This window comes from Biomphalaria glabrata, chromosome 15 (genome assembly GCF_947242115.1).
Source record: "Biomphalaria glabrata chromosome 15, xgBioGlab47.1, whole genome shotgun sequence".
Lineage (NCBI taxonomy): Eukaryota > Metazoa > Mollusca > Gastropoda > Planorbidae > Biomphalaria > Biomphalaria glabrata.
Window position 1 is genome coordinate 18,184,422 of NC_074725.1, and position 12,217 is coordinate 18,196,638.

General features: G+C 37.5%; 2 protein-coding genes across 6 annotated transcripts in view; one reads left to right on the forward strand and one right to left on the reverse strand.

Moving 5' to 3' along the window:
- LOC106056373 (sulfotransferase 1A1-like) lies at positions 1 to 11,494 on the forward strand. The gene is made up of 7 exons (XM_013213078.2): positions 1 to 137; positions 1,880 to 2,070; positions 4,042 to 4,268; positions 6,099 to 6,228; positions 6,623 to 6,717; positions 7,584 to 7,761; positions 9,549 to 11,494. The coding sequence occupies exons 2-7, from the start codon at positions 1,908 to 1,910 to the stop codon at positions 9,665 to 9,667; spliced, it is 912 nt and encodes a 303-aa protein (XP_013068532.2). The 5' UTR covers positions 1 to 137; positions 1,880 to 1,907; the 3' UTR covers positions 9,668 to 11,494.
- LOC106056375 (beta-1,4-galactosyltransferase 2-like) overlaps positions 11,231 to 12,217 on the reverse strand; it is a 27,338-nt gene continuing 26,351 nt past the window's right edge. For all 5 annotated transcript variants that reach the window (XM_056012452.1, XM_056012449.1, XM_056012448.1 and 2 more), the window contains one exon: positions 11,231 to 11,737. In XM_056012452.1, coding sequence (XP_055868427.1) covers positions 11,675 to 11,737 — 63 coding nt within the window. In that variant the 3' untranslated portion in view covers positions 11,231 to 11,674. The remainder of the gene's footprint in view (positions 11,738 to 12,217) is intronic.

The following is a 12,217-nucleotide window of genomic DNA, read 5'->3' on the forward strand; positions in this document are numbered from 1 at the left end:
GTGAACGCCCTTGAAAGCAAAAAAAAGTAATTCTATTTTTAACCTCATCTAGTGACGGGTCAGGGCTATAAAATAGTTGTTTAGAAAAAGATTTATTTATTCAATTGAACTGTGGACCTTTCAACCTAAAATAACATGTAAGTATTTAATATAGTGTATCATAGTTTATTACTATAATTTATGGAGTAATTAGTCTGGTACAAATAGTGTGTTACTTAATTGTATATACACTAATATACGACTAATAACTTTACCAATATTGCACTGTTCAAATGACCTGTAAAGATGCTATTATAAAATTAAATACGGCCATCGTATATTACACCATATGTTATATCAGCAATCATTAAGACAAGTAATCAATCAGTCAGTCAGTCAATCTGTCGATCAGTCAGTGTCTTTCCTTAAGATCTGTCAATGCCTATATTGACCTATAAAAAAATCATGTTTCTATTTAGCAATACACTTCATAAAGCTGTCTTGGTGGCTGATTGGTAAATCGCTTGGCTTCCGAGCATAAGTGTCTCGGGTTCGAATCTCGGAGGACAGTGAGATTTTGAATTTCGGAATTTAGGACGCCCCTAAGTCCACACTAAGTGAATGGTTGCGTAGCTGACACCAATTGGGGAAGGTTGTACTGGCCACATGACACTCTCGTTATCTGTCTTCCAGAGACAGTGTTAGACATCGAACAGTTTTAGAGGTCAATATATGCATGTGTTTTGTGAATAGTCTCAATATGTGCTGGGTCGTGGGAGAGCACCTTGAAGTTCTCCTTATGCCAGCACATGTACCGCTATCTCTGGGCCAGTGCTTTCTGTCAATCTCATAGAGTCATAGATGCAAAATTTAACAAGATAACAAAGAGAGTTTGTGTGATTGTGAGTTTGTGTTATTACACAAACTCAGAGGCGGCCCCCGTCAAATTCACCAATGTTTTGATCGTTTAAAGAAATTTGGCGTTATTTTTCACATAAAGCAAAGAGTGCAACACGTCGTCTTTGATAAGACTCTTCTAACTCTTCTGGAATAAGCAGAGTAGCGTTAAGTTATCACCTAAGATCAGCATGAAAACCTCCCGATACAGTGTGAGCTGATGACCTACTTTTATTGATTTTTACTCAAATGTAAAATCCCAATGTTAATTACATTTATTCAATTGTTATTTCACATGTTACAATAATGCTTAATTAAAATTATAAACAGACTTAACATCGCATGACCAGGTTTCTTTTGTTATACTTCAAATGGTATAAAGTTGTGATGTATCATTTACACTTAAACTACCATCTAGATGTGTCAAGGCATATTTGGGCACATATCTAGAGATTTTATTCTTATATTTTCCCGTCTGCTTTTACCAAGTTATAATTTTTCCAACTTGGTTGTGTGTGTGTGTGTGTATGTGTGTGTGCCAATGATCCATCGGGTTTATAAAACCAGAATCATTGCATGACAGGAATTTTCTATTTCATTTTTCTTTTTCTTCTTTTGTTGCTTGGTGTCAGTTTTCAGCGTATTTGTTATTTTAAAACCAAGCTCTCTAAGCGCTCATTAGAGCAGGCAGGCTGTGGCGGATCGGCACCTAACTAACTTGGGGCTGCCCAGGTTGAGGCGAGTGGTAGCTGATCAGTGCGGGTAGAAGACCTCCAGGATCGTAATCTGAGATCAAATGCCAGTGTACGCTATCTCTACTGCAGTCCAGTGATGTCCTGGCTAATGATTTCAGAATTTTTATAAAATCCCCATTTTATTCAATAAGCATGTCATACACATTTTTTGTTGATTTTATAAACTCCGCATAATTTGATAGTTCGTTAAAAATTCTTGCGTAATAATCAAAGAACACTAAGTGAGCATGCCTTGTATCTCTTTCTAGAAACTAGAGAGTTCTACTTTCAAAGGAAATGAGCGCTGAACATCAGAACAACTTTCAACACATTCTTCCTGGCCAGCACGTCTATGACGGAGTTTTGTTCTTTGGGTACTCGCCCCCGGAAACGCTGGATTTGGTGAAGACATTTCACGTTAGAGCTGATGACGTCTTCCTTGTGACGTACCCAAAAGCAGGTAGTGGGTTTTCAATTACAAGACTTTGTGTTATTTTGTTGTTTGTTTAGTACTATTTATTTATATTGTTATAACTCTGCAATGCGCACCGCCATCCAGGCCAGTGCTAGAAGATGCGCACTGTGATAGACTAGACTAAAAAGGATGTCAACATTAGGAAGAGAGAGAGAACGATTTCCGCCCAAGTAGAGAGCCAATATGGAGAGACTGTGCCTAAGATAGATGTTGTTTTGTGTACCTGTGATGTCGTGTAAATAAAGTCTATGTCTCGTTCAGTTGCCTCACTTAAGTTATTACAATATTAATGTTGGCAGTAAATAGTGACTAATGTCGCTGTGTAATTAGCGTTATAGTTATAGTCAATGGTATATTTTAGTAATGAATAATAATGGCGATGTCTTCGACTCCGAAGATTAAATGTAGTTTAATAGTTTACACCTCATTCTGTTAATATTTTTCTATATTTTTTTCAAATACATGTAGAAAATCATGCATTGTTTCATCTTGCCATATACAGAATGTATCAAACTTTTAAAAAATTTTATTCTCTCTACTTGCTCACTCCTTGTTAAAAATGTAAAATTTATTTTCAGAAAGCCTAAAACAATACCACTCTTCACCAGATTTGACCCTCAAAATTCAAGCGTTTTACAATTTGCCATTGCTATGCCCAATTTTTTTTTTTTTTTTTGAAACAAAAATATTTTTTTTAGTCTTCAAAAGACCAAGCGCTTCGAACGACTCCGTTATCTTTATCAAAATAAGCAATCAATTTTCTTGAAAGGTTGGTTACATTTGCCTTTCTGACCCTCCCACTTAAGGAACAATTGTAAGTGGCATTAAAATAAAGTCTTCTGAGAACCTCAAAGAAAACTTTTTAATACGGTGTGCAAACTAAAAGATGCGAAACTTCTAATCAAAAAGAAAATAACGAAACTTTATTTATCTCGGCAAGCTATTTACAAAATTCCGTGCTTTTGTTATTATAATGTAAGAACTTAAGGAAGACGACTCGACGCTATACACATGTTTATTTACATGGGGACATCGCAAATACACAGAACAACGTCTTTCTTGAGTAAAGCCTGTTAATAAGCTCTAGACTCAAGCGGAACTGCGTTATCTTCTCCAAAATATAAACATCCTTTCTAGTATAGTCTCTATCAGTGCACACCGTCTGTCTTAGCTTGGATAGCGGTGTGCATGGCAGGGCTGTAACAATATGTTCTATTCCTTATAGCCTCCTCTTTTAAAAGATGAAGTCTTAAAAAGTATTGTTTTAGTATTTCTGTTAAGAATCGTGTATTGTAGTTCAATTTCCTCTGCATTCTGTTAGTTATTGTTTTCTTCATTTTATCTTAATGTGTTTTTTCAACTGATAAATGTTATTATAGAAGATAGTACTAAAAGGATTCTATTCAAGTTCATGTAATAGATTATGTTCTGTATCTTTGGATTTATCTTGCAATCTCGATACGTTTTTTTTTTCTTGTAGATGTATGTAAATAAACATCGTTTTAGTAACAAGGAGTTCATTTCTGATGATGTTTTACACGTTGGAGAGTATGCAAGTAGTACCAGTCCATTGACAAGCCCCCGTTTTAAAAAGGAAGTAGCCGCCAAAAGTTTATGTGTGGTCTTTACTTGTCTCATGTTCTTTAAGGATGAGTGCTGTATTTCACATGATTACGCGAACTATATATTTTGTCAAATTCAGTCAAAGCCGTTGTCCGCCGGAAGTCTATTTTTTAAATTTTATTTTGAGACAACTTGCTACCCAATGCCATCCGAATTTTTGTGTATGGAAAGGAGGGGGGGGGGGGGGCTAAAGGAGGGGTAGAAAATCATCCTAATGCACCATCTCGCTCTCGAAACATCTTATTGGCTACGATCTTCATGTTTTATTCTTTGATGTGGCTTGCCCATCATATAATTAGCTTGAAATATATTAAGATATTTTTTTTTTTAAAGGTACGACATGGCTTCAAGAAATCGTATGGCTACTTATGCATGAGGGCGATTTCGAAGGAGCCTTGGCCACGCCAGTCTACATTCGCTCGCCGTTTCTAGAGTTTAAGGACCTGACTCTCAATGAAATAGGCTTGGACCTGGCCAGCACCATGCCCTCCCCAAGGGTCATCAAAACACATCTTCCCCTCAAGTTGGCACCAAGAGAGATTCTTGTCAAAAAACCAAAGGTTCGCTTTGTCTTGAGCGGTTCCCTCGTAACTAGGCCATAAGTAAATGGGTATTTATAAACTATTTCCAGACTATTTTATAAGCATATGAATTGACCTTAGACATTAGAGAAAGCTGGAAAGACGCTATTAATTTTATGTGAAATGTCCGTCCGTCCGTCCCTTTTAGATCTCGTAAACTAGAAAATATAGTGAAAATCCGACATCATAATATTTTAGACCATTCAAAGTTCTGATGTAATGGCTTGTATTTGCTTTTCTGAAAGCGGAAAATCTCATTTTTTTAAATCACTTATGCACTATTAATAGTAACAAACACCTGAGACTGTTTAGTAGGGGAGATAAAATATTACCATTTTTTTTACACATTTATGCAAATGGTTTTAGATTTTTTGTTAAATTTTTTTTTTACATTTGTATTGCTAAGTTGAGTAAGTTCTGTCATACTAAGTACTACATTTACACAAAAAAAAAAGTTTACTTTTTTTAAAGAGAAAAAATCTATATGCATATAAGTAGGACATAATTTATAACAACAATTAATAACTAGTTTTTCATATTATCGCGTGAACTACAGTAGTGACATTTAGAGATAAAAGACTTAACTAAAGGAATTTTTTCACCTATCGTTTGGTCTGCTGGACCGTTGGGGCACCACACAAGATCTGTCAACCTTCTTTCTTCATTTTTCTCTGTCATTTGTCTTTGATAGAATTTCATTCTGATGTTCTTTCTTAAAATATTGAAACTTGCCCATTTACCTGCCTGGGTGGACCACTTCGGGGGGCCGATTTTGAGTTTGTGTTTCCACACAAACTGTCTTTGTAACCTTGTTACATTTTTCTTGTTATGACGTGGGATTGAATTAAAGAAAATAACTCGCCGATTCTAGGTCGCTGGTATCTCTCTGATTGCAAAAGCACAATCCAACTACGATCAATCAATATCCCCGGTAAAAAGCTTTAGATAATGTCACAATCTCCAAATCAAATTTACATAACACGAGTCACTTACAAAAATTAAAGAAAACAAACCTCAATCCTCAGTCGAGAAATCCAAATTTAGAAGTAAAGTTTCGTAACACGTTTACAAAACTAGCTCAACAGCATAAACAAAAATCACCCTACTTCGCACATGGAGAAAAGGATTAGTCAGGGAGGAACAGGGTTACAGCAATATATACATAAGCGGATGTTTATGTAATAATACGGGACCTCATAACAGTGAGGTAATACAGTAATACTGGAGAGAGACGGTGACCAAGAAAGCTATGGACAATGAAAAAGTATGGGCCTTAACTCTGTAAGAAAAGAGTGCCATTCGAAAGATGTCTGGCTCCCCTACCACTAAAGTTAAAGCCACCTTAGCCTGCGTTATATGTGGACGGGAATGTCTCTCCAAAGTGGGGCCCGACAGACACATGAAAAAGTGTTTGAGATGAACCATGGCCGTTCTACGACTGAAGGAGATCAACAACATACGTGAAATACCATTCATTCATCTATCAAGAGATCTATGGAACGTCCTACCTCTCGACCTGTGACGTGGCAACGTACAATTGGTCTAAGCTGCCCACAGGTTGTGACATCACATGTCAGTGTTCAGGCCTTCTATAACGATTGGTCACGGTGAGACGTGTGGGCGTTATTAAGTGGGCGTTATTAAGTGGGCGTTATTAAGTGGTTAAGTGGGCGTTATTAAGTGGGCGTTCATAGTCAACATAAAATATACCAGAATAAACAATACATTTCCTAAAAAACAAATCAAAGGGCTACTGCTTTAACTAAAAAAATCATAGATGACACCTAACAAATTTTTTTTTCTATTTAGGTCATCATACTATTTAGGAACCCCAAAGACGTCTGTGTGTCATATTTCAACTTCTACAAGTGCAGCTCATCTTTTGGCAACTTTCAAGGCGATTGGCCAGAATTTCTAGCCATGTTTTGTGAAGGTCACGGTAATACATGAAATTAGATAATCGATTACGCTATTGTTCAGCATGCACTTTGTTTTCCCTAAAAAGAACTTAAAGTAAAAATAATGTTTGTAGTAGATTCAGTTCGAGAAGATATGGTCATTATTTTTAACATAAATATGTTAATTACAATTAAGTAGCTTCGACAAAATGGGATAACTTGTTCATATAATAGACAATGGAATGCCCATAGTACTAAAAATGGAGTTTGAGTTGCTTCTGAGGAGTCGTAGATATTTTATTTCGTGAAGAGGATTTCTGTGCGCTATTCTTTTCCCGCGCTATTTTGTCATCCCACCATATAGAATGTATAACAAAATGACCTTTATAAAACAAAGAACTGTAACTATGCCTAAGAATTGGACTCTATTTGCAGTTGATCATGGCTCCTGGTTTGATTTCACAAAAAGCTGGTGGCCACTCCGGGAATTGACGAATGTCAAACTCGTTTTTTACGAAGATCTTAAAAGAGTAAGGGGAAAAAAAGAGTTTTTAGAATGATTCGTTTTTACCACTGGGTACGCCCGGTACTTAGATCCTGTCAGTATGTATCTTTTTTATTCTCTCTCTCCCTCTCTCTCTCCCTCTCTCTCTCCCTCTCTGTCTCTCTCCCTCTCTCTCTCTCTCTCCCTCTCTCTCCCCCCTCTCTCTCTCCCCTCTCTCTCTCCCCTCTCTCCCTCTCTCTCCTCTCTCTCCCTCTCTCTCTCCCCTCTCTCCCTCTCTCTCCTCTCTCTCTCTCCCTCTCTCTCTCCCTCTCTCTCCATCTCTCTCTCTTCCCCTCTCTCTCTCCCTCACTCTCTCTCTCTGTCCCTCTCTCTCTCTCTCCCCCTAACTCTCTCGCTCTCCCCCTAACTCTCTCCCTCTCTCCCCCTCTCTCTCCCTCCCTCTCTCCCTCTTTCTCTCTCTCCCTCTCTCTCCCCCTCTCTCTCCCTCTCTCTCATTCTCTCTCTCTCTTCCCCTCTCTCTCATTCTCTCTCTCTCTTCCCCTCTCTCTCTCCCTCACTCTCGCTGTCCCTCACTCTCTTTCTCCCCCTAACTCTCTCTCTCCCTCTCTCTCTCTCCCTCTCTCTCTCCCTCTCTCTCTCCACCTCACTCTCTCCCTCTCTCTCTCCCTCTCTCTCTCCCCCTCTCTCTCTCTCCCCCTCACTTTCTCTCTCCCTCCCTCACTCACTCCCTCTCTCTCTCTCTCTCCCTCTCTCTCTCTACCTCCCCCCCCCCTCTCTCTCTCTCTCTCTGGTTATCAATCTTTCAACATCCCTCTTTCCCGCACTAAAAATTATGTTTATTACTGTTGATAAATGTTGATTAGTGTTGTTTTTTGTCGTCGTTTCAACCAGAATCCTTTCGGGATCATTAAAGAGCTCGCAGACTTCCTCGGAAAACAGCATTTGGATGACGTCACCATATCACGCATCGCCGCCCACTGCAGTTTTGAAAAGATGCGTGAAAACCCGATGACCAACCATCAAGATGTGTACTCCATCAACAGCCAGGTGTCGCCACTCATGAGGAAAGGTGAGTCGTCATTTACCGAGGTGATAAACTCGCTCCATCGTAGGCATTTTAACTACGGTCTAAATAGTATAGCCCTTAACCTGGGATTTCTGTTAGCAACCGCTAGTGTGTATTTTGACATAAACATTTCGGTATTTCCTTATTTCTAACCACTACCTCATTTCATTACCATGATCATCTACCTCATTTGAATACTCTACTTCAGGGATGCCCCAAATACGGCCCAGTAAGAATAGCAGATTAGGTTTTTGAAATAAAACTTTTTAATAGGAGGATAATGCACTGTAGATACCTCAGAATATGCATTTTTTTGGCTTTCAATACCGGAAATAGTGCTGGCAAGGTCTACAATATTTCCACTAACTCCAGGAAGAACTTAGAACTTATTCTAGAGTACAATAAACGTCTTCCAAAAGAATGATGGATCAGAATGTAATAAACACACATACATACGCACACAAACACACATATTTTTTTCCGCGGCGGGGGAGGGGCTGATGGGGGGGGGGGGGAGAAAAAATCACCCCCCCCCCCCCAAAAATAAAATCTTGGCTACGCCCATAAACATATTTGATTTGTATAGAAAGTGTAGATAAACGGCATTATACAACAAATATAAAATATTACATCATTCTTAGTTTGTGCGCGAATAAAAAGATTTCTAAACTACGCCTAGAAATTGGAGGATCGATGGGAATATTTACCAAAAAGAGACAAGAAAATGAATCGTTGGCTAGCTAGCTATAATTTTGCTCGCATTTTAAGTAGAGAAATGAATCCAGTTTCCAACGCAAAAAAAAAATACTTGTATCAGTGAAGAACTTCTTAGCGAAATACAGTAATTTAATTTTCGAAGTTGAAAACTTGAAATCATAAAACGAAAGATTACACTCTGTACTTTGTGTATTAGCACAAGATAGAACACAAACTTCAATAATACATTCCTTGCAGTAGACTTAACAGGGGATGGAGACACTTGGAGAGCAAGCAAAATATGAACGGTCCTGAATTGCTGAGGGCTTGCACACCAGAGGAAGACAGAAAGGTAAAAGTACAACATCGCCTGGCGATGACAGATGCCAACTTGTGACTGAAGCTGTGTATCAAGGATTTGGTCTCTTTAATCACATGAAAATATTTGACTTTAATCTTTCAGTTAATCAGAGCCCCTGATACAACATCGTTTCATCTATTTATAAATTTTCTAAACTCAATTAAGTTTCCGAATATTCTGCAGAATGTTGTTGGCACATTAGTGGGATAGCTGGGACGCATAGGCTAAAGGCCGTGGGCTACATTGGTAGATGAGTAGCCCAGACGGAAAGGATGCTTGGGGGAAACTTAATCGCGCGGAGCATTCCGCCCTAGCCCAGGTCCGAGTCGGTCACTGCCCAATTGGTGTTTACTTCGGGCAGTGTCGCCACTCCATCGAGGATGATGAGACAATAAACCACATTTGCGTGAAGGGTGATCGGGACAAGGATTTGAGAAAGAGATAACTGGTCCATGTGCGACAATGGGTCTGTCCTTTTACGGGCGACAAGGCGACCCCTTAAAACTCACTGCCCGCTTTCTTTCACGTGCTCCAAGGGAAGTAATCTCAGCATGAGCTTTTACTAATGGGCTTTCTGATACTGTACCAGAATGGAATAATTTCACCTGAATTATTTACGCCTATGTGTAAAAACTCGAAACCACGTGATAACCATTGTATAAAATCATATTTACACTTTTCTGACAATCTAGACTCTTACATTACGTGACAGTGCTCTTGTTTTCCTCCCCAGGTCAAGTAGGAGACTGGAAGTCTGTGTTCACAGTACAGCAAAATGAAGACTTTACTCAGATCTACCTGGACAAGTTGTCTCACCTGGAGATACCTTTCACTTACCAGCTGGACTTTTAATGTCATCCCAGCTTGTAGACTTAATCATGTAGACCAACTAGGATTTCATTAGAGGTTTTTTTTTCAGTTCTTATGGATGGTTAAGTGATATGCGCTCTGGGCTGTCATTTCTCTGGTCCCGTCTTCAAGCCCTGACTGCTGCCGTTCTGCGGAAGGTTTTGGCTGGAATTTGATAATATTAAATCCCGTAGGAACAACAGTGATTAATTGATATGGTGGCTACTAGTTAATTATTTCAGTAGTTCGAGGAACATCTTTTCAGGCCCCACGGAAAACAAGGGCTCCGCGGAACACAGTTTCGGAAACACTGAGTTTACTCATGAAATCAATAAACTCAGTCCAATGAAATTGGCTGTCCACCTACCTTAGAACTCATGCAATTTTGTAAATTGAATCTTTCTGCTTTTATAATTTTATTAGTGGCCTACGAAAGGGGAATAGACGCTATTAGTTTTGTATGGTCCGTCTGTTCGTCCGTCCCGTTTAGATCTCGTAAACTAGAAAAGATATTGAAAATCCAACATCATGATATATTAGACCATTCAGAGTTCTGATGCAACGGCTACTATATTCCTTTCTTAAAGCAGTAAACTAAATTTGTAATATCAATTATGCAAGCAGTTTTTTAAAAATAAAAATACGTCAATTTTACAACTATTAACTATTAATAGTAACAAACACTGGAGGCACATAAGGGAGATGAATATTCTCCATATTTTTTAACACATTCATGCTAACGGTTTTAAATTTTTTTTTTCATAAAAAATATTTTTTTTTTGCAATTTTTTTGCTAAGTTAAGTAAATTTTGCCATACCAAGAACTACATTTTTAAAAAATTAAAAAGATTAAAAATCTATTTAATATGCATATAAGTGGAAAATAATTTAAAACAACAATTAAAAATTAGTTTATCATATTGTCTCGTGAACTACCGCAAAGGCATATATACATGACGCACGGAACTAAAGGAAGGGGACAAATATTTTTTAAAGGAAATGCTTTTTTGTTCTTGAGACTTTGAATAAGAGATTGACCCTTTACAAAACAAATAGATCAATTAGATAATTATTAAATGACATATAATATCTTATATTGAATGAAGTTGCATCAAATATTTTGAATAAACCATGTAATTGTTTTGACTCAAAATTAAAGTATATACTTACAATACTACATAGGTATGTAGTCAGTGTATGCATTTTGTAAACTTATAGGTAATTTAGATAAACCTTTATTTTCGAATGGAACAATCGAAATAGACATTCAATACGACGTTCGCTACGATTGTAATGATTATAGCGGATACATTTATAGCTTTCTTGTACTTCAAGGGAGACGAACTACAGCACATTCAAATTACTTAAGTAATTTTGTTTTCTAGCATCACTTGTATATCCACTCTGGCTACCAGATGTGGTTCTATAACTTTGATTTAGCCAATTTAAACACATTGCTTCTTTTACTTCTGCTTCCTCTGCATTCGTAACTGCCCTTATGTTACTACAGAGAAATAATTATTGTAGACAATTTAAACCTAAGAATTAATTAACAAAGACTTCATGTTGAAAGAAGTGGACATTGACAACCATCTTTTAATCAAGTCACATCCTATCAAGTAATTGTCACAAAAAATATTCACAAAAATAATGACGTAATTTAAGTATAAATTCCACTGTCTGTAAACTCTGACCAAATAGGAAGCAAATGGTACATACTAATGAACTTAGTCCAAGGAAAGAAGTTCCTCGCATTTGAATCACAATGTTATTCTGCCACCCTCTGAATGAAATATCTCCACTTTTATACCAGCCGTATTACGTGCTGATGTCTAAGAATATAGGAACAATGTTCTCATAACCAACCCTAACACACACACACACACACACATTTTTTTTCATACAACGTTCTCTTGCACTTTGACTGACGTCCAAATGACGTTTACTTCTAATTAATGATATCAAAATTTGTTTTTTTATGGTTTGTGTTTTTGTTGTTGCTGTTGTTGTTTATCTTACTTTCATCACCAACTTGGTACCTTTCATGTCATTCATTGTGTATGAAGGAGCAGTCTGCAACAACAATCAAAATAAAACAAGGTTACAAAGACAGTTTATGTAGAAACACAAAATTAAAATCGGCTCCCGAAGTGGTCCATTCAGGCAAGGTAAAAAAGGCAGGTTTCAATATTTTCAGAAAGAATATCAGAATGAAAGACAAATGACAGAGAAGAATGGAGAAAGAAGATTGACAGATCTTGTGTGGTGCCCCAACAGTCCAGCAGACCAAGGGATAGGTGAAAGTGAAGGAGAGGTTCGATGTGAACCTGGCCTAACTAAGTGTCATATCATGATTATCTAATTGATCTAATTGTTTTGTAAAGGGACACAATCTCTTATTCAAAGCATTCAAAGCATCAAGGGGGAAAAAATCGTTAAAAAAATTCCCTTTAGTTAAGTGTCTTAAGTATGCTGTCGCCTCCTGCTGTTCACGCGATATTTTAAATAATTACTTATTAATTATTCTTTTAAATTATGTTCCTCTTTGTTCAA

Coding starts and splice junctions, on each gene's coding strand:
- LOC106056373 (XM_013213078.2), top strand. CDS start 1,908: ATGAGCGCTGAACATCAGAACAACTTTCAACACATTCTTCCTGGCCAG. Junction 4,269..6,098: donor TTCTTGTCAAAAAACCAAAG/GTTCGCTTTGTC, acceptor TTTTCTATTTAG/GTCATCATACTATTTAGGAA. Junction 6,229..6,622: donor CATGTTTTGTGAAGGTCACG/GTAATACATGAA, acceptor CTCTATTTGCAG/TTGATCATGGCTCCTGGTTT.